The sequence below is a fragment of the Hippoglossus hippoglossus genome, chromosome 19, assembly GCF_009819705.1.
Source record: "Hippoglossus hippoglossus isolate fHipHip1 chromosome 19, fHipHip1.pri, whole genome shotgun sequence".
NCBI lineage: Eukaryota > Metazoa > Chordata > Actinopteri > Pleuronectiformes > Pleuronectidae > Hippoglossus > Hippoglossus hippoglossus.
Window position 1 is genome coordinate 3,408,317 of NC_047169.1, and position 22,491 is coordinate 3,430,807.

The following is a 22,491-nucleotide window of genomic DNA, read 5'->3' on the forward strand; positions in this document are numbered from 1 at the left end:
AAATGACAAACATAATTAAAAAGGCCCGACATGATTTTCCAGAGCAGATGCTGAAATATAAAAAATCGCCCCAAAATCCAAATACATTCATCTCACAGTGATATAAGAGAGACATTCATATCCCTGCTGTTTGCTTTGTGTACACACTGATTTATTTAAAGAGGATTTCATTTAGTTTTTAAGATTAAATAAATGATGTTGTCATATTTTTTACTTAAAAATCAAAGTAAAATCAAAAATCCATAACCAGACTACCCACTTTTCCCATTCCGGTCACAGACTGTTCTTTAGACCTTGAATTGACCTGTGTGTGTTTTTATATTTGTCTTTTTATTGTTCCTCTACACGACAGGTTGTGATTGACGCAGCTCCCTATTGGGGTTTAGCCCTAATCCAATATCACCGTATATATGTACAGTCATATTTATTACTTTTCATTTCTGTCAAAAACAAAGACATAAAGTAAATGAAAACCTCGGACATAATGAGATTTGAAGCAGAATAAGAGACAATAAATAACGTTTTATTGTGCTCAGACCTGAGGCTTTATACAGATATTACAATAACACCTTAGATTTATTGTGATGTTAAATATGGAAAAGAGATTTAAAGGGAAGAAACATTTGACGTGTGGCTGCCGTTATCACCCCCCTCACCACGGTTCAGCTGAATTGGACCTATGAAACCGTAATACAACAGTCTGCAGGAGTGGTGGTGGTGCTGGGACGGAAGGTGGAGGCGATGGCTGCCGGTGAAACCGATCTGTCAGCCCCACTTCCTGTCGGTGGGATCTGGTGACAGAGCCTCGATCCAGCTCGCCTCTCCCACCTGCTGTAAATAATAATAAGGTAACGAAGAGAGAGAGGGAGGGAGCGAGACCGAGCGAGACCGAGCGGCGTCACTGGAGCTTTTTTAGGTCATGATTTGTGGTGTTATGGATTTTTTTTTCTTTTCAGCGGCAGGGCCAATAGCTGTAAGGTCAGAGCATCCAGCGTCCTCCGGCGTTAGTAAGCGTGAACCAAAACGGATTGTGATTCAGATCGGCGATGCAGGAATAGATGACCTCGCAGCAGAAACGTGACTTGACTGTCCAGCGTGTATTTAAAGACTCCGAACCACCATTACAGTCTTACGATATTATCCCAGCCTGTGATTAAAGGGCAGAACGTCTATTTAGTCTTGTTTGTCGTCGAAGCTGAACTCTTGGTAAACAGGTGGACGAGCTTCAGGTCGAAACAGTCTGTACACATTCATCCATCCTGTTCTGCTCCGTATTTTTTTTTATCAAGATTTATCAAATTTATGAAAATGTCCTATCTCACGGTGTTAAAGAAATATTGCTGGATTCAATGTTTTATACAAACGAAGGATTTAATGGGATTTTTCGTGCCGTCCTTCCAACAAGTTTCAAGAAAATCGGTTGAGTAGTTTTTGCACAAGCCTGCAAATCTAAACTTAACGACGCTGAAGTTCTGCAACGGGCCGTCTTTCTAAATAATTTAAACAAATAGCAGATCTGTCTAAAACACAGAATTCTCTCAGAAGTCTTTCAAGCTCACAAGACTTAAATAAACAGTTTTCAGTTCTTGTTCTCTTAAAACATAATTTATTAACTAATAACTTAATTTCAGTAATCTACAAAGAACAACTCTATGTATTGAGATCAGGTTTAAATACAGCAAATTATTCACACCTTGTGCTTTTTAGCTGTTTTACCAGGAGATGTGATGTGATTTGAGTTTGCTGTGTTTTAACATTGAGTCTGCTTCTCTGTGTGCAGGGAGTTACTTCGCCAGCCATTTCATCATGGGGGGGGAGAAGTTTGACTCCACCCATCCGGAGGGTTACCTGTTCGGGGAAAACACTGACCTCAACTTCCTGGGGACCAGACCTGTAGCGGTAGGTATTTGTTAAAGAAACAAACAGTCTCCCCACACAGTGGTCGTCCTGGAGCCACTGGCTGCCGACACTGGTTCTGGGGGGGGAAGTACATTCTGTCCAGGAGCTGCCAGCGTGTTGCAGGGACACTTTGTAACTTTAGAAAATAGTGAAAAATGAAAAGATGATGTTTTAAAAAACGTCCAAAACAAAAAAGATATTCAAGTTACGATAAAACCATAACGGCACCTTTTTGGGTGATCAGCTAAGTGATTAATAAAAAAACAAATTTCAGCATCAATAATTGCAGCTGCCTCTTTGTCATGTAACAGGATCGGTTACATTTCAGTGTCTCCAGCAGCAGCAGAAGCAATTAACAGGCTTTCACACCGTCACTGGTGGAAATTAGTTTCACTGTCTCAACCTGTCAAGCTAATTAAAAGTGAAATGACAAGTCTGTCGGCTTCCTGAGCAGAAACGTTGATAAGGGACGGTTCCTCCGGCGGCTCGGCTCAGGCTAATCTCAAACCTCAAGGTCAAACTAATGAGAGCTGCAGAGCAAAGAGGAGGGAGTTCAAATGTTTGACTGACTGGAGCTGATAAGGAGAAACTCGGCTCCATCTCTCCGTCCTAATCTCAGTCGCTCTGCTGTTTCTGTCTAGACTGGGGCTAAAATTAGGAGTGCAGTTTTTCTCCTGATTATGTGGGTGTTTATAATCCTCCTGTGGACAGAGAACTCAGCTGGCAACGGTGCTTCTGTTTTTTTTTTTGTTTTTTTTTTGTCAGAAGCTTTACCAGCATTAGAATGTTTTGTGGTTTCTGAGCAGATGGCGCTCTGGAATCATAAAACCCGACCGCAGTTGTTGTGTTCTCGGCCTCCTGCGCTACTCGACAAATATGATAATGGACGGGGGCTATGTTTAGGGATTTTCAGAGACTACTGTCTGAAGCACAGGGATATCCAAAATGGATTTTCAGTCATGCCTGTGGTTTGGCTTGGTTTGTTTTTCAGTTTGTCGCGACAGAAAAATCTCAACTCTTCAAATAGACTAATAATTAGTGAATCTGTTCATCCATGACAGTAAAAACACTTTTCTTTATTGACCCCTTGACAGTTTGGACTTTCAGTATTAAACAGATGGAATGTTGTGAGATTTTGTGTGAACATTCATCCCCCTCTCGGGATGAACTTTAATAACTTTGTGATCCCCCAACTTTTCATTAGGTCAAACACGAAAAGCATTATCCTAATCCTTGGCTGCACTTCAGTGACATATTCCAATTCAGTTTTTCACTATTAGTAAAGGCCGTGTGGATTCTTAGTAAAATGCTGTTCTGTGTTCGTAACAGTCTTAATATTTATATTTCAGCCTGAGACCGATTTTATAATATAAGACCCGCTATGTTGCTGCTGAGTTTCCAGTGAGTGGCTCTTTTCAGCATCTGTTCCTCCGTGTGTGAGTGTTTGTTTGTGTGGTTTACAGGCGCAACTCCTGCTGAGCCCAGATGTGTAATAATACTGAATATGGTGCCATTCACAGCCGCACAAACCCCCCCACACAAACACACAGATGAGGGGTTGTAGTGTGGAGGTATCTGACCACTTCCTGCATGTTTCTCCTCCAGAGATCCTCAGAAACCACCTCGGCTCTCCCTTTACGCTCAGTCAGCAACTTCTGGCTTCAAACGCACAACTAAAAAACTGTGCTGAGAAGTGAACCGCAGAAGTTGGCTCAGGTTTTCAAAGGCTCTGTGTAAATTTAACAGCATTTTAATGTTGGATTTGAATCACTCAAGGTGGGGGGGGGGGTCTGTCAGTGAGGAAAGCAGAACGTTTATACCCGTCACAGACCTGTGAGTTGATATTAATAAATGCCGTTTAGATGCGGTGAACCTCGACCATCTGGTCCTTTTTAACCGGCTGGAAATAGACCTCGTCCGTTTGACCCTGGACTTCTGTGTGTCCTGTTTTACTCCTGCGGTCCCTCTGTGTGCAGAAATGTGCCAAACAGTGTCTGAAGTGTCAGCCTCATCCCTGGAAAGGCTCAGTCAGCTCAGCACTTGTCAGCACGGATCTCTGCTGGTGCTGACAACACTTTTGTGTAAAGGTTAAACCCGGAGCAGCCGCGGTCATCTTGTAACCCTGAGTTCCCTGCGGCAAAGATAGGAATGTTGGTGCGGTTGAGGAAAGATGAATACTACTTGTTTTCTTTTATTTTTACAACTGTAATTTGACTGTTGTGTCTTTGTTTTCAGTTCCCGTACGCAGCCCCCCCACCTCAGGAACCAGTGAAGACGTTACGAAGCCTTATAAACATCCGTAAAGACACTCTGCGGCTCGTACGGTATGAGCACCTCCATCCACCTCAACACACACGCCCCATTTCACCACTGCTGTCTAATTTTATACGCACTGAGTTATTTATAGGGAATAGGCCACAACATGTAATTAAATGAATAGTGTCATAAAAATCCTACATGTATCTTCAGGCATAATCTAATTATACAATTCAAGCTTAAAACAGAAGCACTAAATACCCCTTCTCCTTGGAAATGGGACAAACACACACTCACGCACATATGAACACAATTTATTCACGTCTCAAACATCAATTTCTGTTCTCTACTTATAAAAACCCTCTCCCGTAGGTGCAGCGAGGACCTGAAGCTGCCGGGTGATGAGGCGACGGGGAAGAACAGGGCGTGCTACAACGTCGAGTTCACCTTCGACGCTGACACACAGGTCGCCATCACCATCTACTACCAGGCCATAGAGGAGTTTCACAATGGGGTGCCAGTGTAAGAGTGTGTCCGTCTTTATGCTTTTGTTATTGTATTGAATTTGAGAAGAGCAGCATCTGCTACCGTTAGTCATTTTTTTATAGAAATGGAAAAAGAGGCTTGTGTGGAAGAGAAGGTTCCATAAATATTCCTGCAGGCACTCATAAGTAATGCCCACATGGTCTTATCATATTTATATTATACATTGATTTGCTGTGTGTGTGTGTGTGTGTGTGTGTGTGTGTGTGTGTGTGTGTGTGTGTAGTTACCTGCCCCAGGACAGCTCTCTGCAGTCTGAGACCGTGCACTTCAAGAGGGGAGTTTGCCAGCAGTTCTGTCTGCCCTCACACACGGTCAACCTCAGCGAATGGGCCGACGAGGAGGTAAGCCCTCGGTGTGTGTGTGGGCTCTGTGCTGAAGTCTGTACGAGCCTGAGCTGTGACACTGGTTAATACACACGGACAAACACATATCTACTGGGTTAATATCCCCGTCTCTCTGTGATTCCTCCTCAGCTGCTGTTTGATATGGACAAGGAGGTTTTCCCCATGGTGGTGCAGGCTGTCGTGGACGAGGGAGACGGTGAGTTAACACGTGTTTGTCACACTGATGATCTGATGTGAAAGCATGGCTGCAGAATATCAAACAAATCTGTGTCCGCTGCTTCTAATCTCTGCAGAACATTTGGGACACTCGCACATTCTCCTGGCTACATTTGAAAAGGTAAGAAGCTGTTTCAGAGTAAAAGCCTGTGGCAGGAATTTGCTGCAGTACAGATGTTGCCATGGTTCTTAGAGACGTTTTTTAAAGTGACTTTTCCAGCTAAAATTCCAAACATTTGCTGGAAGCAGCTTCTAAAATGTGCAACTGCTTTTCTTGAGCAACTGTTATTTTCTTTGGCAGCACATGGACGGGAGCTACTGTGTGAAGCCTCTGAAGCAGAAACAAGTGGTGAGTTCACCTGTTTTACTTCTCTCTCTCCTTCTTTCATCCCTTTGTGCAACTTTTTCTTTTTTGTTTTATGCTTTTCAAAGACAAAGAAACAGCCAGTCTTTATTTCCCTGCTGCCTTTTTTTTCTTCAACATGTTCCTTTTCCCAGGTGGATGGAGTAAGTTATCTGCTGCAGGAGATCTATGGGATAGAGAACAAATACAACAGCCAAGAATCAAAGGTAAACAGCAGATGACACGAGAGATTTTTCTGTCTGCGCAACATGTGTCTGTGTTTGAAAATCCTCTTTCTTCTCAACATTTAAATGTTTCTTCGTCTCCAGGTTGCTGATGATGAGATCAGTGACAACAGCGCGGAGTGTGTGGTGTGTTTGTCGGACGTGCGAGACACACTCATCCTGCCGTGCAGACACCTGTGTCTCTGCAACGCCTGTGCCGACACGCTGCGCTACCAGGCCAACTGCTGCCCCATCTGCAGACTGCGTGAGTTCCCAATCCGTCTGCCAGCTGTTTCAGATGTGCTCTGCACTTATTAACCATTAAAACTGATTAAAAGCTGCTGCACAAGGTGACGCTTTGTTTAAAATGCACATTTCCTTTAGGGCAGAAACGGCAGAGCCCTGTGTTCCAATCAGAAATTAGATCATTGTGAGGCAGCAATTACAGTTATTTAGATTTTCCAACCCTTTTACAACTACTTAACAGAAGCACAAATTGCACATTCGATCTCATGCAATATTTATTTAAACGCGTTCCCGTACAGAGGCTCGAAATATGGGAAGAGGTAATGGAAATTTAAATCAATAGCCAACGGATTTATCGCCGCTGAGTGACCACTGCAGCAGAGGAATCAGAGTCTGAAAGTTAACGTCTGGGGGAAAAGCAAAACCTGCGTCATGGTTTGAGCGGATGGGGGGGGGGGGGGAGAGGGAGAGAGAGAGGGAGAGAGAGAGAGAGAGAGAGAGAGAGAGAGAGAGAGAGAGGGAGGGGGGGGGGAGAGAGGGGGGAGAGGAAGGAAACTACAGGATGCATCACAGGGCGACTTCACTGGAGCTTTTCTCTCAGCATTGCAACACAAGAGAAAGGAAAATATATATATATATATATATATATATTTCCATCTCACAGTTTTTCCCCCCAATCGTTATATGCTTCAGCTGGTCCTGTATAATTCAATATGACTGCAGCAGCCATGTTTATTTACGAAGTTGGTCATTAAATAATTTTCTATTTTGATTAAAGCAATAATCTCGGTAAAAGAATTTAGAAGTTTTAACAAGAATTTCTTATGTTTTTATTGGGCTGACAACATCTGGCTCATCAACTGATATTTCCTCACATGCAGTCTTCATTTACATCTGCTGTTTTAGTGAATTTAAAATTCATGAAAATAAATAATCAAATACATACCCACAGTTTTAAAAATGTCAAATCTTCACCTCTGTATAGTTTGTTTCCCTAAATTGAGACGTTTTGGGAAAAAGCTCTTCAGTTTCCTCTCGGCCTTTTTGTATTAATTGTACATTGTGTGCTGAAATCATTTTTTATATATATATATATATATATATATATATATATATATATATATATATATGGATGTGTGTTTTTAATATATTTTTGTATTAACAGCGTTCAGAGCTCTGCTGCAGATCCGAGCCATGAGGAAGAAACTCAGTCCTCTGTCACCCACCAGCTTTAACCCCGTCATCACGTCACAGACCTCGGACTCGGAGGAACACTCGGTGAGACAGAGCTGACAACAAAACACAACAAACATCATTATATATTAAAATAAAGATCATCCACCATCCGGCAGAGCTCACATCCCCAGTGTCCTCTTCTCGTGTGCAGGCGTCGGAGCACATCCCTCCAGGCTACGAGGTGGTGTCTCTTCTGGAGGCGCTGAATGGGCCCCTCAACACCTCCTCGGTGGCTCCTCCTCCTCTCCACTCTGGCCCCAGCCACGTCTCTGGAGCGCTGCCTCCGTACAGCAGTGAGCCCCACCCCACCCCGGCTCGCTCCCTCTCCCCTCTGGACCACTCCAACTCCAGTCAGGGACTCAAACTCAAGAAGAGTGGTTCAAAGTGAGTCTGCGTCTCAGGCCAGATAAAAGTTTTATGCTTAAAGTTAATAGGGACCTGATACTTTACTTGAATATTTTTATGCCAATTTAAATTTTTGTTCTTTAGATTAATATTTATGTTTTTGACCAATAGAACCTGAGTTTTAATTACAAAAATACTCAAAGCACAGAGTCATTTTACAGTACTGCTAATTATGACCACGTTGTATTTATTCTCCCTCTCTGTTATTTCAGTGTTTACTTCGTACCAGTACATCGAACCCACTCCAGTTATTTTCATCCATTGCTTTATGTTTTTCAGGTCACTCTCCCAGAATTCCTCTGTGCTTCCCGAGGAGGAGGATGAGAAGTCCTGCAGTGAATCGGAGGCCTGTCGCCACAAACTGGCTGTGAACCAGCAGGAGGTTTGTGTGTCTGCGTGTTTTCCTTCATGTCAGTGTCAGATATCTGTGTATGTGTTTGTGTGTGAGGAATAAGTGTGGCGTCGGTTGTGAGCCTCATTCTCTCTCTCTCTCCCTCCCTCTCCCTCTCTCCCTCTCTCCCTCTCTTCCTGCTAATGCTTCTCTTGTGTTTACAGTGTGGAGTGACTCCAGACAGCGAGAACCTGACTCTGTCCTCCTCTGGAGCCATCGACCAGTCGTCCTGCACTGGAACTCCGCTCTCATCCACCATCACCTCTCCTGAAGGTACACACACACACACAATCCAGTTCACTGACATGATGTAGCCCCTCAGTCTGAGTGTAGCAGCTAAATGTCCACGCCAACCACAACCTAAACCTCACACAGTACTAACCTGAACCTTAAAACCAAATCTTGACCTTCAAACAGGCCTTTTAAGCAGCCAAAATGTCTAAAAACTACTAGACCTTTGTTGACTTGTGTACAATGTTCAAACCCAGAGAAATCTGCAATGGTGGTGAAGACAACGATGTCATCTAACTGGGTCTTTTGTTGTTTTGATGTGTCAACCCCTAGAGGCTGAAGTTATATGTTGTCCGTTTAACTTTGACTTTGACTTTTTAGTTTGGTCCATGTCCCATCTACTAACATGGAGGAGGCAGGGCTTATGAGGTATACTGCAGCCAGCCACCAGGGGGTGATCAAGTCACTTTGCCTTCACTTTTTGCTTCTTTTTATACAGTCTGTGCTTCCCAGGTGCTGGTTGGCGGCTTTTTCGAACACTGATCAGAACCCGGCTAGCTGTTTCCCCCTGCTGCCAGTCTTTATGCTAAGCTAAGCTAATCAACCTCCAGGCTGTAGCTCCATATGTTGTGCACGTACATGAAAACGTCTATTTCCCTAAATCTGGAACAATTTCTTTTAATATTACACAAAATATATTTTTAACATAATATGCATTTGCTACTATCCAACAGAAAGTAATGTATATACGGCTGTTGGTCATTTCACGAGATTAGGGATCATCGTATTCTTTTAAATGATGGAAACCAAAGAAAAATAAATCATCCGACCCCCAGAGCCCGAGCGTGATGTGTGTCTCCGTCTGTCTGTCAGACCCAGTGAGCAGCAGCCTGGCCCAGTCAGTGATGTCCATGGCCTCGTCGCACTCGCAGCACTCCCACATCAGCACTGACACCATGTCCTCCATGTCAGGGTCCTACCTGGCCGGGGCCGAAGGCGAGCCCGGGGGGGAGGAGGAGGAGGAGGAGGAAGGAGGCAACGCGGAGGGCGAGGAGAACCAGGACATCCCCATGGAGCGGCGAGGGCCGTCGCAGCAGGACGGGGTGAGGACAGACAAACTCTCTGCATCATCCTGTAAATTAGCACGAGTGTGTCTTTTCATCACTGGAGTTTTCTCCTCTTCTTCTTCTTTTCTTTCAATCAGGAGTTTTCCAAACAGCCAAAGGAACAAAATTACTCAGTGGCTGTCGAGGAGCAGGACTCAGAGGTGACGACACAATACTGACATCTGCATTAATGCTCTTTATTTTGATGTTTAACTCTATTAACCCTTATTTTTCTTTATGTTTTGCTTCAGGGAAATGATGTGACGGAAGAGGACTGCTCCTCCCCATCTAATGGGAAAGGTAACCATGGCGACCGACCTCCCCCCCTCGTCACCCTTGACCTCTCACCTCCCCTTTGCATCTGTTGCACCCTCTGGCCGTGTGTAAAATAAATAACCCTCCTCATACAAAACTAAACCCTATGGACCGTGTGGTTGTAGCCATGTCTGAGTGATGACATCCATTTTAAAATACAGGGAACCCGTGTCAGACACTGTCCTCTAGATGGGGCTGTCCCTTTGGAAATGCACGTAATACTGGCTGAAACCACCAGGAGCTGCAGCGTCTTAACTCGAGTGAACGGCTTCTCGTGCAGTTTGTGTGCAATAGAACCTTTTACTACTTTGCAGTGAGGGCTGAGTCTTCCTGTGTCGTTTAGAACAGGTTCTGCTGCACTTGCATGATTTGCACGTTGTGTGTCCAGTGTGTGTGTTTGCGTGTTTGCTGTATGTGTATGAAGTGTGTCGTTTAGCACGGCAGTCTGCATCTGCTGCTTTAACTTATTCATCATGAAGCTTCTTCGTGCTCCATCCACACTGCTGCTGCTGTGCCTACGAGTGTGTGAGTGTGTGTGTGTCTGTGTGTGAAGCAAACGCATTGTCACTTTCCATTAGACACCAGTTTAAAAAACGTATATGAGTGAATTAGTTTCTCTGTTGAGTGTGTGTGTGTGTGTGTGTGTGTGTGTGTGTGTGTGTGTGTGTGTGTGTGTGTGTGTGTGTGTGTGTGTGTGTGTGTGTGTGTGTGTGTGTGTGTGTGTGTGTGTGTGTGTGTGTGTGTGTGTGTGTGTGTGTGTGTTCTGACACCTCGGGCCAGACTGAAACAATCTCTGTGTTCCTGTGTGTTGCTGTGAACGACCTCTCAGTTCTTTAGGAGACGAGCGGACCCTGTGCGGCCTGACGCTGCAAACATGTACTGAAATACACTGTGTAGACGCACTATAGGATGTTCGTTTGCACGCTCGTGTGTAGCATCTGCACCGGCGCTGCCAGACAGCTTCTGTATGTGCCCTGTCTGTGTCTCTGTGCTGAGCTGCCAATCATTCAGTCATCTGTCAGTTCCTCCTCATTAGTTCCACAGACACACACACGTACAACCGCACACACACACATTCTTGCTGCAGGCATGAGGCACTTACACATGTTCAACCTGTCACTGTTTGTCCACTGGCCATGCTGGAAAAGGCAGAACAACGTGAATCCATAGTGTTAATGTGTCTCAAACCAGACACCAAATATCTGATCATCATATTCCCCAGTGTTTCATACAGAGCTTTAAACAAAGTCTTAGTCCTAGAACATATTTATCTCAGTTTCCTTACAAACAAATGTTTTTAAACTTTACAAAAGGTCTGTTTCCCTCTGAGTTGTAATGTTTTAGTCGTTGATTTTAACAAAAATCGGTTAGAAAATTCCAAAGTTCACCTGACGACCTCTTTCAGTCCATCCATCCATCTGCTGCCATGGCAACTCCAGGTGTTTAATGATTAATTAATTAATTAGATTAGAGAAGTACTAACAAAAATTGTCATAGATTGTTTGCGAATACCTGATGAATAATTCCTGGCACATACTTTGACTTCTGTCGTTGTCAAACAGGTATTAAATTAGAACAGTAACGTTCACGTCACTCTTTCTGTTATTCCTTCACGAGTCTGATTATTTGAACTTTACACGCTCTCCACGTTCACTCCCTCGTCCGGTGTCTCCTCCAGTTTGAGAAGATTCTATATTTCTTATCAAGGACAAAAGCTCCTTGTCTCTTTGTCTCTACATCAACAAACAGAAATCCCTCCTGCTCCAGACTCTCAGTGGTTCTGGTGTCATTGAGTCAAACTCCCGTTGAACCTCAGTTTATTTAAACTCACACAGATCAACTGCAGAAAAATATCATCAGTCATTATTTGACCCGTTCCAGCATGGCCGACCTCCCCCCTCCACCTCAGACACCCTCCCCCCCCCCTCACTCCCTCACCCCGCCTGCCCCCACTCCTCACCCTCCTCCTCCTCCTCCTGCTGTGCCTGGCTGCTCTTGTTTGACCTTTGCCCTCGCTTGCAGGTGGGCGGAGCAGGTGTCCAGAGTTGGCCAATAACAATCAGGGCGTCGCCCTCTGTGACACGCCCTCTTTGGGGTTGGATAATGAGCAGGCTCCCGACAGCCGATTCGCCGGTGAGTGGCAACCTCTCGAACATGGACAGATGAGAACTTAGGAAGGAGGGGGAGTGCATGAGTCAGAAGAATTAAGGATTTCTGACACATTAGTTTTCAATGCCAACGAGCTCATTGGAATTAAAGCTAGTGAGAAACCAGAGAGGACATTTTGCCCAGCATGAAGATCTGGAGCCGTCCTTCTTCTCTTCATTCCTCCCCTTCGGTGTTGTGGTGCTTCATTGCTTTTTCAGCACCGGTTCGCTGTGCACCGTCTCCCTCCTCTCCCTCTTAGCCGAGGCCCTGGTGTGTGTTTGTGTGCGAGTGCATCTTATTGTGTGTGTTTGCATGCTGTGTTTCCTGTGTGAGTGTGTGTGTGAGAGAGAAAGAGTCTTGTCCATCCCAGAGTTCATGTTCAGCGTCTGCCAGCTCTCGAGCCGCTTTGCCAAACATCTGCTCCTCATTCTTACGTCCCGCCATCTTCCCTCCTGTCCTCCCCCAACCCTCCTCCTGCTTCTCCACACTGGGTGCTGTGATGGGAGCTCAAGGTCTCGATTTTACTTCACAGCATTTTTTAAATGGAGATTATTTAACCCTCTGGGGTCCAGGATGAATGTGTGATTTTTATTTTTTTTTGGCCAACTTTTAATGCATTCATATTTGTCTTTGTGCATCTTTTGAACCACAGATATTGTAAACGTTTCATCAAGGTAAAAAAAAATAAAAACAGCCACAATTAAAATGCCGTAATCACTCAAAATATTTGATAAAGCAGCTCAATGTTTAAAAAGATATTGTTTTACTATTCATACACACCAACGAAACAGAGAAATAAAATGTTAGAAGTATAATACAGTCTATTTACATCATTCAGATTCTGCCCTTTTTAATTAAAAGTTTGCATTTAAATAATTGACAATATTAACATTTCAGTTTTATTGTTTTCTGTTGTGAAGGTTAAAAGTCCCACGTTAACACTTTATCTGTGTATGAAAGTTAAGTCACTTTGAATGAAAGAAGACTCCAGAGGGTTAATTTAACGTAAAGTGACTAAATTCGGGTTCAAACTTTCGTCCCATCCTTTAGCTCTGTGTCGATTCAGAAGCTTTCCTCTGATTTCCCGTCATTTCCTTGAACCTGTTTCACCTCTTCGCTGTTTGACGGTGGATGTTGTGACATGTTTTCTCTCTGTGTCTCGTAAAAGTGTTCTGTTATCTCTGTTTCTCTCCCTTTTTTCCCCCTCCTGTCATTCTTCACATGTTCTGCCGTCTTTCCCCCCGGATCTCCTCCTTCCTCCCTTTGTCTTTCTTTCCTCTGTCTCTTCTCCTTCTTTCGCCTTCTATCGGACGGACAGATGAGGAGTCGTGCCCAGTGCACATTGACTAGGTATGGAGTTACGGTCGGATTGTAGATCAGACACCAGGGTCACAAACTGTTCTTCTTTTATTATAACCCATGGTAGCTGCTTATCATCAGTTGTACAAGTACCAAGTATAGAATTCAGTTATCAAATATCTTTAATAACGCGATGCAGACTTTTTAAAGTGATTATTTTTCTGATAACTTTGGTTTTTAATTGGTTATTCAATGCGTTAAAAACGTGGAGAAACATCATGATCGACAGTGGTTCCATTCCCCCGATCGTGAATCTTCAGACTCTGGCTCCAAAAGACGTCATCAGCGCAACTTGGCAGCGTTCGTATCCGCAATATTTTGGCTTCCTTCCTGGATACTGAGAGGAAGTGGAGACACATCGTCCATGTTTCTTTACAGTCGATGGTTCAGCCTGGTCGCAGTGGATTCAAATGAAATAGAAGCTTTGATGTAAAAAATTTCGGAACCGTTTCCTCTCTGGTAGGATTTTTTCAAACTAAGCGTCATCTCTCTCTCTCTCTCTCTGTCTTCTTCTCTCGCTCAGATCTGATGTACCTCGGGGGCTACAGGCCTGTTTTGGAGCCCCTCCCCCACCACACCTCCACCAGCAACATCAACCTGGAGGAGCAGGGGGCCGATAACAGGGACGGCCAGAGTCCTAAACACCCCCGCCGCGGACCACTCATGGTGTAACACTCTCACACACGTACACAAAGACTTAACCTTAATCCATCCAGACGTCTGACCCTGTCGTAGTGCTGCATAGCTGGATACTGTCCTCGCTGAACAGGGAAACACCCCCCCCCCCCCACACCTCTCGGAACATCTGATTGACGTGAAACCCCGTCCTGAGTGGAAAGAGGAGGGAAGAGGAACAAACAGCATCACCTCTCCACTGAACACTTTACTCTCACCAAGTTTCCTTGACCTTTTTTTTTTTTTTTTGTCTGTGACCGAACGTGTTGTGGGAAAGATGATCCCACTGCGACATTATTATTTATTACTTGTAGGTGTAACCAATGAGTGCTCTGTATCGTGACACTATCTTTAGAAACATACATGCTGCTCCTTTCCTTCCCTCATTTCTCCTCTCCTCTCCTCTCCTCTCCTCTCTCCTCTCCTCTCCCCTCCCCTCCCCTCCCCTCCCCTCCTCTCCCCTCCTCTCTATTACCAGCCAAACAGTCAGGGGCTACTGTGATCGGCAATCGGATTTATTACTAATCTACTTCTTCTTCTCTGTTATAAACTGCGTTGAATGAGTGTTCGGACACTATATAAAAGTCAGCTCACACCAGACGACCTTACGTTACCACAGCAAACTGAAAACGTCCGGACCCCTCTCCTCGGATCGGGGAGCTCCAGTCTCGACTTCGCATGCAGCTCCCGACTGCTGCTGATTTCCTTCACCTCTCCAGCCGCCATGAATTTAAAACACGATAACAAATTGCTGAATGTGAATCCAGAAACTCTCGGACTTGAGATGAACAGAGAAAGACACGTCTCACAGAATGTAACGCGCGGAAGAAGGGGAATGTACGTGACATCCTACTCGTCACCTGAACTGGAATTAAACACAAACTGTGAACCTTCGAAGTGGTTCTTTAAAAACACACCCACCGCGCCGCCCTCTCCTTCTGCAGCTACGTGTTAGCATGTCCGCTTTTTCTTTCAACTGGAAATCAAGTACCACCAAGCAATAAAGATGCCCAAGCTGCATCTCTTCCTTTTCCCTCTGCAGGAGGACGCTCACTTACAGTCAAAGACAGAAGCTGTGTTTGCACTGGCCTCTTCAATCAAATACAGACATTCATGTGTGTTTAATTGTCATTTTTTATTTTAAATTTGAAAGGGATTGATTGCGAATGGAACAACAACAGTAGAGATTGGAGCCACACTGTGGTCAGCTGGTATTTAGTTTTCTTGTGATCATCACCCCGACGAACCCTCTTTACTTCTCATCCGTGAAGCTTTTAGTTGTTTCGGTTTTGTATAACTTTTAATGTATAGCTCACCTGTTGTTGTTCTCCCGTTTCTGTGTTTTTAAGTTGTTGCAGAACACTGTGTTGTTTATTGGAATGTGGATGAAAACATGTGAAGCATTTGTAAAGGTTTACACACTCGCACACACACAAACACAAACACACACACACACACACACACACACGTGATCTCACAAATAACTGAAAAGGGACGATATCGACCTTTAATGCATTATTAGCTGTTTCCTAGACGACACACGTTGCGGTGCATGAGGTGATAGTAGAGTAAGCATGTTAGTCTAGGCGGCCTGCACCCTCCTGTAGAATCCTGATGGGTCACTGCACACACACGAAGCCGTTTCATGTCCTTCTGCAGTGTTAACTAATCGGTTGCTGGCTCCTTCTTCCCTTGACCGAACCGTCGAGGTCAAGGCTACTGCACTATTATATCCAAGCTGCAAACAGTCACGTGATTACAGTCCGAATGTGCAGGCGAAGCCGTCCCCTCCGGCACCGGTCGCAGTGTTCAAGCAAAGGAACGGGGTTCTGAATCTGCAAGACCCCACTTTTTCTAGAACCAAGAGTTAAAAAATGTCCAAGAAGATATCGAACAGACAATAAAGATTTTGCAACTAACCCCGTCACTGAGTGATTTGTGTAAATTGGTGGAATTGAATGGGTTTTAGTTCTGGTCCCTGAGAATCAAACGCTGCTCTGAGATGTTTCCCAACATGATCAGCTTCAACATTACAAGTCTGCCTTGAGGGGATTTCTTCAAATTTCGACTGGTTGTCACTTGGACTCGAAGATGAACTGATAAGATATTTCGCTGGTCAAAGGCCACAATGACCTCATATGAGTCTGGAAATCTTTATAAGGTTTATAATAGCAGGGTGGCAATTCAAGTTTTATTAAAATTTCTTAGCAATAAACTCATGTTAATCAGGCAGTAAGTAGGTTTTCTATTAATATTCAGTTTATAAATCAATAGATTCATTCTGTCAAGAAGTGAGAAGAAGCCAAACCAGGATATTCATCGTATATGGTTTCATTGTTGGGCTGAAATAATCCAATGATAGGATTTTTGATAGAAAACAAAAACCCAATAAGTGATGGTTGATGAATGAATCAAGCACATATGCCAAAAGACCAAAACAATCAGAATCATTAACCTTTTGCTCCCTGGTTGTCTGTAATTACAGCCGATCCACTGACACACATAAGAAGACTTAAATCAACGTAGACAGTAAATCAGCTGTGGTGCTGGGCTGCCGGCACCGGACAGTGAGTGCAGCCGGAATGAGAGTGAGTGGGTGTAAATGGGCAAAGCATGATGTCATTAACCATGTCTGTTCGGTGATCAGGTTCCTGTCTAATTGAATTGCGTTGTTGTGAACTGCGTCTTATGTTCAACAGCAAACCTCTGTTTTGTAGCTGAACTTAAACCCACTGAGCTTTAGCTGTAAAAAGAAAAAGCTGTAAATTCACATTATCTTTGTGTTCAGATGGATGAATCCCCCCCCCCCGCCTGCCTTTCCTATAGTGTCATTGAACATCACTCACCTGTAAACCAATCATCTGCAGCCTCACCTGCCTTCAAAATATAGAGCCCTGATGTATGTTCACCCCCTCTGCTCCTCTGTGAGCCAATCACAGTGTCCGTCCGTGGCGTCCCAACGAGGGAGGGGTTTCTTCTCAGGAGGTCGTTCATCGTGTCCAGCGGAGACACAGTGGGTCTGGTCTCACAGCAGGGACACACACCCACACAGACACACACACACACACACAGACACAAAGCTGTAGATATGGTGCCTGTTGTTTTCTTCATCTTCATCTTCCTCACAGGTAAGATCTTCTGTTATATGATGATGTTTGAACCTTGGACAAATGTCTAAATTATTATATTTCAGGTTGAACTGTACTTAAAGTCCCACTGTTAAACATTTACAATAAATATAAATATTAAATCAACTAAATACACATTATACTGTAGTTTGAAGCAGATATGTGTTAATTCATGTACTTGTACACGTGTCTTCTAAACAACTGCTTCTATTGACCATCTGGAAAAACTATTAAGATATTAATTTGAACAGTTAAGGTTTAGTATTTTATTATTGACCATTTTGACCATCAAGTCACTTTGGCTTCACTTTTTGTCAAATATATATCGATCTTGATGTTCTAATTAATCTGTACAGTAATGAAAACTTTAAATGTTCTTATAGCAGCGTACAAATACATTAAAATGTGTTATAAACCGTTTCTTAATGATTATACATGAATGTCAAATGCGGGGACTTGAAGTAAAGTTACCAATGAAAGAATATAAAGGAAAACCCACGATAAACAAAAAGCTAAGAACCAAAAGCTGTTCGATATTGAAATAAAAATACACATAAAAATATCATCTTAAAGTCGAGCTGTACGATGACATTTTGATGCATCGGTATTTCTCTGTGTTTTACTGCAGGTGGGATGTCCTCGAAGAACGTGTGCAGTTACCACGACGTCCTGGATTATCTGAACCTGACCACAGACAACAATGTGTTTAAACTGACCCGGCCCGTTCTGGACCACACGCACCACACCAGGATTCAACTGGACATCCTCCTGTACGCCATCCTGGCTGTGGTACGTTCGTCACGCAGCTCTAACGCTGAACGCTGCCAGGCTGCTGATCAGTACTGACGGGTGTGTGTGTGTGTGTGTGTGTGTGTGTGTGTGTGTGTGTGTGTGTGTGTGTGTGTGTGTGTGTGTGTGTTCATTCACAGATCGAGAAAACGCAAACTTTCATTCCCTTTATCTGGGCAACGCTGGTGAGTTGACTTAGTGAAACCATAGACTGTAAATTAAAGTGGACGACATGATGGTTCACAAGAAGTGAAGCCAAAACATATTGATCGCCCCCTGGTGGCTGGCAGCAGTACGGGCATCTTTATTTACAGTGTATGAGTGAAACTTTCAAGTTTTTTTATTTGGATTATTTAGATGTAAAACGTAATTTTGCATCGGTAGACATTCTCTGTTCTAGTCCGTGTGTTTTTCTGTATTTAATGCACCTTTAAACGTGAGCTCACTTTTACATTTACCGCAGCAGTGGAACAATGAACTAATTTCATGGGACCCTGCTCAATTCTGTGGAATAACTCGGATTACAGTTCCTAAAGACATGCTGTGGAGACCAGATTTGTTAATCTATGAGATGTGAGCGCACGCACACACACGCACACACACACACACGCACACACGCACACACACACACACACACACACACACACACACACACACACACACACACACACACACACACACACACACACACACACACACAGTGATAATGCTATAAATCATTGCTTTGCTCTCACCAGGTAAAGAGGGTGTTTGCTAGACGATGGACTAATGGGTTGTTATTCTTTGTTAAACATGAAGCTCTTAAACATTGTGCAAGTTAATAGCTCTGTATCTACACCCTGTGTTTGTTCAAGTGATTTGCACGAGTGCTCACTCTGATTCACGCATTCACAACGGGCTACACACTATTGTTTGGCTGAGCAGTGAGAAAACATGATCCTGTTGATTCACTTTACGAGTCTTGTGAACTGCTGTTTGGTTTAATGCTACACAAACACACCCTGAAAGGATTTTGTGTGCGTTCGCCTCAGGGTGCAGAAAGACAACTCCGATCGCAACCCGTACTTGTATGTAGACCACCATGGGATGGTCACGTATGAAGAGGACATGAACGTGGTCAGCACCTGTGAAATGGACGTGCACAAGTTCCCCTTCGACACACAGAGCTGCAACATCACCATCGGCTCTGCAGTACACTGCAGTGAGGGAGAGTGTTATTCAGTAACAGTCATGTATTTTATTTATGTAACTTTTGTTGTTGCCTTAAGTTGCTATTTTATGTTTGAAAGCTAATTAATGATGAGTCAAGTTGTTTCTCAGCGGCTAAAAACTTCTCTTCTCTCCAAAGTCGAGGAAATGCGTCTCTTTCCTTCCTCCAACTCGTCCCGGGCCACTCAGTTTTCCCGCGAGGTGATGAAGAGTCAGGGCGAGTGGGAGTTCCTCCATCTGTCTGTCAGCAGCTACAACTTCACCTTCGACAACCGACTGTGGGAGCAGCTCGTATACACTGTACGCACACAAACAGACAGGTGACGAAGCACAGGGCCAGCCTGAGCAGAGTCGGAGCAAATCACCATCATCGACACATTGAATAAATCAATATCTTTTAGACGCGTGGTGATAATCCCTCCAGTGGAGTCCAGAGGTTTGGATAATCTCAATCTGAAAACTGAAAACTCGGTTCAATTGCTTATTTCACGATCTTACATAATTAGTTGTCTCATGGAGGTTTAAATTAATGGAAAATAACATTTTACAATTAAAGTTATATTTTATGCATCACTCATATATATATATACTCCAGAAATGTCTGTTTCCACTCGGTGGATCTCATCCGACCCGTGACCCTGTTTTTCCTAGTTCACCATTAAGCGGCGGCCCCTCCTCCACGTCATCAACTTCCTGTTGCCCATCCTCTTCTTCCTGAGTCTGGATCTCGCCTCCTTCTTCATCTCGGACCACAGAGGAGAGAAGCTGGGATTCAAGGTCACTGTGCTGCTCGCCATCTCCGTCCTGCTGCTCATCCTGAACGAAATCCTGCCCTCCATGTCCAACAAGACTCCGCTCATAGGTACAACTGGACACCAGCTTCAAGAACCAGTGCGTCCGAGTTATAGAGACGATGACGGAAACCCAAATATATCAAAACACTCTATAACCACTGTTAAAGTATCTAGATATTTTCTTTCTGGTTTGACTAAAACCTCAAACTTTCTAATGGTTCTCACAGCCCTGAACGAAACAGAGTGATTGTCTGTTTTCCTCCTTTCAGCGACCTACTGCATTGTGATCTTTGCTCTGATGCTGCTCAGTCTGCTGGAAACCATATTGGTTGTATATCTGATGGAAATCGACTCCGAACAGAGGCTGAAGAACGACCAGGAGGACAAACAGGAAAAAGTCAAAAGTGACGACGGTAAAACCGGTGAGACCCACACATCCTCGACAGGAGCAGATTCCACACAAGCTTAGGATCCTGAAACTTAATTTTCCAAATCAGCTGCTTCATTTGAACTCTGATTGACAGATTTTTACTGTCTGTGCCTTGATTCTTTCATATTTTTAGTCACAAATATTACATTTTTTTGTGAATCGTTGTGGTTATTGTTGTGTTTTCAGAGAAGAGAAGTCGGCGCTTCTGTTCATGCATCTGCAAAGCGTCAGAGAAAGAGACTGAAATGCTGCCGGTGGCGGAGGAGGTACAGGATCACACTTTCAGATTCAGTCTTAACATGCGACAGATTCATATGCGTCATATGCATTATGTCAAAGTTTTTACAATTCTTCACTCTCTGTAACGCTTCTTTCTTTCCAAACTGTTATTACGGAAAAACTATTTGATTTTTCTGATACTAGGAGTAAAAAAATATCTGATTGCTGATATATATATATATATATATATATATATATATATTGAAAATTAGCAATTATTTTATATCTAAGTCGTCATCAAACCCTCATGACAAAGAAATATAACATTGATATTTTACAGTTTAACTATAAACCTCATCACAAATAACTATAAATATAGATACAGAAATTATTTCATCAATTATTTTCATGTGTCTGTGGATGTGTGTTATTAACATGTATCTGTGGATGTGTGTTATCAACATGTGTCTGTGGTTGTGTGTTATTAACATGTGTCTGTGGTTGTGTGTTATTAACATGTGTCTGTGGATGTGTGTTATCAACATGTGTCTGTGGTTGTGTGTCATTAACATGTGTCTGTGCTGCAGGTCAGCGGATGTGTTCAGTCGAGGGAGTCTCGTGTTCTGCTCTTGATTCTGGACGAGCTGCAGGAGCTGAAGAAAACCATGAGTCTGCACCTCAGCCCCAGGGAGGGGGGGGGGGGGAGGTTCTTCCTCTGGGCCACAAGAATCAACAGAGCGTTCTTCGTTTTCTACATCACCACCGTGTTGCTGTTTCTGTCCCTGCTCTTCTATGAGTGGAAGCGTTAGAAACGTACAGTCCCTCCCTGTAGTGCCTCAGTTTCTGTATTGTGTGTATTTCATGTATTTGAAGGAGTTTGAATTTGTCTTGTTGTGAATTCAGCTGAGATCATCTGCTTGATTCGAAGTCTGTCTGATGTCATTTAATCTTTCTGCTTAAAGATGTGTAATAAATAATCCATGTTGGTTCGAGGCAAAAATGTAATATTGAAGAAAATAAACTGTGCTGAATTTGAAGAAATTCCATTGTGGCCTGTTCACAAGAGAGAGACGGACGGACCGGTAGGAAACATAACGCCTCCGGCCCCTGGCTGTCACCGCAGGAGACAGTTACCCAGGATGCACCTTGATGTGGTCACGCCCACCAAAGAAAAGCCTTGAACTGTTGTCTAATTTAATGAAGATGATCAGTTTCCACAGATAAAAGAGGAAAACCTTCTTCTTCCTGTTCACATCCTTCACTTGGTCGACGTGGTTGAAACGGACTCGCTGACCTCGCGGACTCGTCAGGTCGCTGACATCTTCTCTTCAGTCTTCCTCCACTTCGCAGCTCATCGTTCACTCTAAACCAATCATGTCCTCATTCACCAGCTCCACTCGTTCACAGCTTGTTTTTTAACCCCGTTGTCACCATGACGACACCTTGACCTTAACAAGGTTAGAACGTCAACGCAAAGACAAGCTGGATATAATTGTTTTGTTGCCTAAAGTTAATCAAACTTCAGGGTTTCCTACACGTCCACTTCTGTCATTCTGAATCGTCGACATAAAAATTGATTAGATTCAATGAGTCAAATTCAACTCTGACCCCAACAGCTCACTCTGACAGGTTCTCACAGCCGCCACCAGGGGGTGTGCTCAACTTTGTGATGATTGACTTTGAAATTTCATGTTCTGGTCTTTTCCCAGAATGAAAAGTCAAAGTTAATGATTATAAGATTATAAAGTTTCTGAAGAGTAAAATAAAGGTAGATTTACTCTCCTGGTGGAAAGTTTGGATCGACCTGAACTGGATTAGCCTCAACACAGTGCACTGATATGATGCTGATGCCAGGTGTGACATGAACACATCAGAACATATTAGTTAACCATCTCAAAATGTATTATATAAGTAATCAATTTGGAGAAGTGAAAACTGTATGTTCCTCTGAAAAGCAGCATGAGTACAATCTAGTAAAGTAA

The 22,491-nt window shown here is 43.6% G+C and overlaps 2 protein-coding genes across 6 annotated transcripts in view; both read left to right on the top strand.

Annotated features, from left to right (window-relative positions):
* rnf157 (ring finger protein 157) overlaps positions 1-15,859 on the top strand; it is a 17,706-nt gene extending 1,847 nt beyond the window's left edge. Inside the window, exons 2-20 of one of the 5 annotated variants that reach the window (XM_034570916.1) lie at positions 1,781-1,899; positions 4,135-4,223; positions 4,528-4,677; positions 4,925-5,042; positions 5,175-5,241; positions 5,339-5,382; positions 5,563-5,610; positions 5,760-5,831; positions 5,934-6,093; positions 7,240-7,352; positions 7,462-7,694; positions 7,995-8,097; positions 8,271-8,379; positions 9,211-9,440; positions 9,542-9,604; positions 9,695-9,743; positions 11,781-11,891; positions 13,225-13,256; positions 13,789-15,859. In XM_034570916.1, coding sequence (XP_034426807.1) covers positions 1,781-1,899; positions 4,135-4,223; positions 4,528-4,677; positions 4,925-5,042; positions 5,175-5,241; positions 5,339-5,382; positions 5,563-5,610; positions 5,760-5,831; positions 5,934-6,093; positions 7,240-7,352; positions 7,462-7,694; positions 7,995-8,097; positions 8,271-8,379; positions 9,211-9,440; positions 9,542-9,604; positions 9,695-9,743; positions 11,781-11,891; positions 13,225-13,256 — 1,910 coding nt within the window. In that variant the 3' untranslated portion in view covers positions 13,789-15,859. The remainder of the gene's footprint in view (positions 1-1,780; positions 1,900-4,134; positions 4,224-4,527; positions 4,678-4,924; positions 5,043-5,174; positions 5,242-5,338; positions 5,383-5,562; positions 5,611-5,759; positions 5,832-5,933; positions 6,094-7,239; positions 7,353-7,461; positions 7,695-7,994; positions 8,098-8,270; positions 8,380-9,210; positions 9,441-9,541; positions 9,605-9,694; positions 9,744-11,780; positions 11,892-13,224; positions 13,257-13,788) is intronic. The other 4 variants (XM_034570913.1, XM_034570914.1, XM_034570917.1 and 1 more) reach the window with 4 other exon arrangements.
* A 1,166-nt stretch (positions 15,860-17,025) lies between these two features.
* Positions 17,026-21,542, top strand: LOC117753069 (5-hydroxytryptamine receptor 3A-like). The gene is made up of 10 exons (XM_034570935.1): positions 17,026-17,068; positions 17,697-17,857; positions 17,998-18,042; positions 18,321-18,430; positions 18,889-19,058; positions 19,206-19,366; positions 19,718-19,928; positions 20,130-20,273; positions 20,477-20,556; positions 21,097-21,542. Exons 1-10 carry the CDS (start codon positions 17,029-17,031, stop codon positions 21,316-21,318), a joined length of 1,344 nt encoding a protein of 447 aa, XP_034426826.1. The 5' UTR covers positions 17,026-17,028; the 3' UTR covers positions 21,319-21,542.
* Positions 21,543-22,491: the final 949 nt, after the last annotated feature.